Source organism: Arachis ipaensis, chromosome B10 (genome assembly GCF_000816755.2).
Source record: "Arachis ipaensis cultivar K30076 chromosome B10, Araip1.1, whole genome shotgun sequence".
Taxonomy (NCBI): Eukaryota; Viridiplantae; Streptophyta; class Magnoliopsida; order Fabales; family Fabaceae; genus Arachis; species Arachis ipaensis.
In genome coordinates, this window is record NC_029794.2 from 21,427,161 (window position 1) to 21,429,180 (window position 2,020).

A 2,020-nucleotide genomic window follows, 5' to 3' on the forward strand; every position below is an offset into this window, starting at 1 on the left:
GTTCTTTAGTTAAATATCTTCCTATTTTATTCTCATAACTCAGAATTTTTGAGACTAGTTAAAATAAAATAAAAAAAGTGTTAGGTAAACAATAACCATCTTGAACAATATGAACAACCACTAATCAAATAAAAACACATTACACTTTTAAATTATCCATCTAAATCTTAATATTAAAATAACCATCCGTACACCTAGTAAAATGAACATCTGATATATATATTATTTACATTGTTTAGTATTTTTATTGTCTAACTATACTTTTCTATAAAATAAAATAAAAGAATATCCGTTACAATAATAATGCAAATATAATACGTGAAGTGTTTTTCTAGCTATATGAAGCTATATATGTATATATACTTGCTAATAAACTTTTATTTATATAAGCGAATACATTGAAAAATAAAGCACCATAGAATTATCGATCCTCTCTGATCTCGTCCGATATCTCATTCCAATATGCATATAGTGTCCTAATTTAACAAGGTAACAGACTTATTAGGACATTATCTATCTTCATTATTGATAATGGTAGCTTCATCAGTAAGCAGTGCCGCAGTGAGTTGCACGTTGGAAGAGATGTTGGAATCTAAAGAGAAAGAAATGTACCAGCAGCAGTGGGTGCAAAATGCACCACACCCGCCTTGTTTTTTTCGAGAGGTATTCGAAAACGTTAGGGACACAATTTTGCCGCCTAGTAACAGCAAGAATGTGTGGTCAACTCTCGTTGTCAACGACAACCAACAACCTTTGTACAAAAGAGCGTTGGTGTTGTTGACGGAGATTTTTCCCATCCTTGCTTCTCTAAGAGGATACAATGCTCACAAGTTCAAATTCGATCTCATGGCGGGTATAACCGTTGCAAGTCTCGCCATTCCTCAGGTTCAATTTATATGCTAATTTGATTTCGTGCCTGTTAAGTCATTTTTATTTTAAGAAAAAATTCACATTCATATAACACTTTCAAATATAAATTTGGTCATAAATTGTATTTTGTGAAATGAGACAATTTAAAATATAGATATCATCAATGTGTGAGAACTAGAGAGAAGAGAATATGCACATTAAATGGGATGGCAAATAGAAAACTTTTTTTTTTTGGGTGATAAGTAGGGTTAGAAAAAGACCAAACAACGTGTGCTACGACTTAATCTAGTCTGATAGAAAATAAGTTTACATTCAATTATTTTAAAAGTTTAAATTTTTTAATAGACAAGATTTAAGTTTATAAAATAATTTTATTTACTAGACTATTTATTTATTTAATTACATATATATTTAATATTTTTTATTTTAATTGATTATTTATTTTGTTTTTTATATTTTTAAATTATCAACCCTTTTACAAATTTAATGCTAGGTCAGACTTGTTAATAGACTAGACTTAATACTTAATAGATAGCTTATAACAGGTTATAGATCAAGTATAGGTCAAGTAAACTTTATTGTAGATATATTAAGAATAAAGTTTGGTCTGTCTTACTCTATTTTTATTCCTAGTAATAAGATTATAATTGGAACAGTAAAATTTAATAAAAAGAATTATTTTGTCTTAATTTCTTTACTAATAGTGAAGATTTTTGTTTGGTACAATCACAAGTCTACAAACTACAATGCAGATAGCAGTGTAAACTTAACAGTAATACCTTCTTCATAGTTGCTCAAAGTCTCAAACTCATCTATGCTTAACACCATTGTTTCTTTTTTCTTTTTTTTTTCTTTTTTTTGTCTACAAACAGAGACAATGGTGGGTTTTGACTCTTTTTTATTGTACATGAATGTTTCTTTTTTTTTTTAATTTCTTTGTGGGTTGTGAATGAATCGGGTTTAGGCATGGACCTAATATGATATGTCAAATTCAAAGATGCTATTAGGCCATTTGGGCTTTATCTCGGTATTTCAGGCTTAAAATATGCATGTTTTGACTTTTGATGGACATTACGAACCGAAAGCTAGCTTATGAAAGTTGGAACAATATATTATTAATTATTAGAGCTAAAAGTGGCCCCAAAAAAAA

The 2,020-nt window shown here is 28.8% G+C and overlaps 1 protein-coding gene across 1 annotated transcript in view; it reads left to right on the forward strand.

Annotated features, from left to right (window-relative positions):
- The window catches only part of LOC107620437 (early nodulin-70-like), a 9,980-nt gene continuing 8,333 nt past the window's right edge, over positions 374-2,020 (forward strand). The window contains exon 1 of the mRNA XM_021114492.1: positions 374-885. Within this exon, the coding sequence (XP_020970151.1) occupies positions 532-885 (354 nt within the window). The 5' untranslated portion in view covers positions 374-531. The remainder of the gene's footprint in view (positions 886-2,020) is intronic.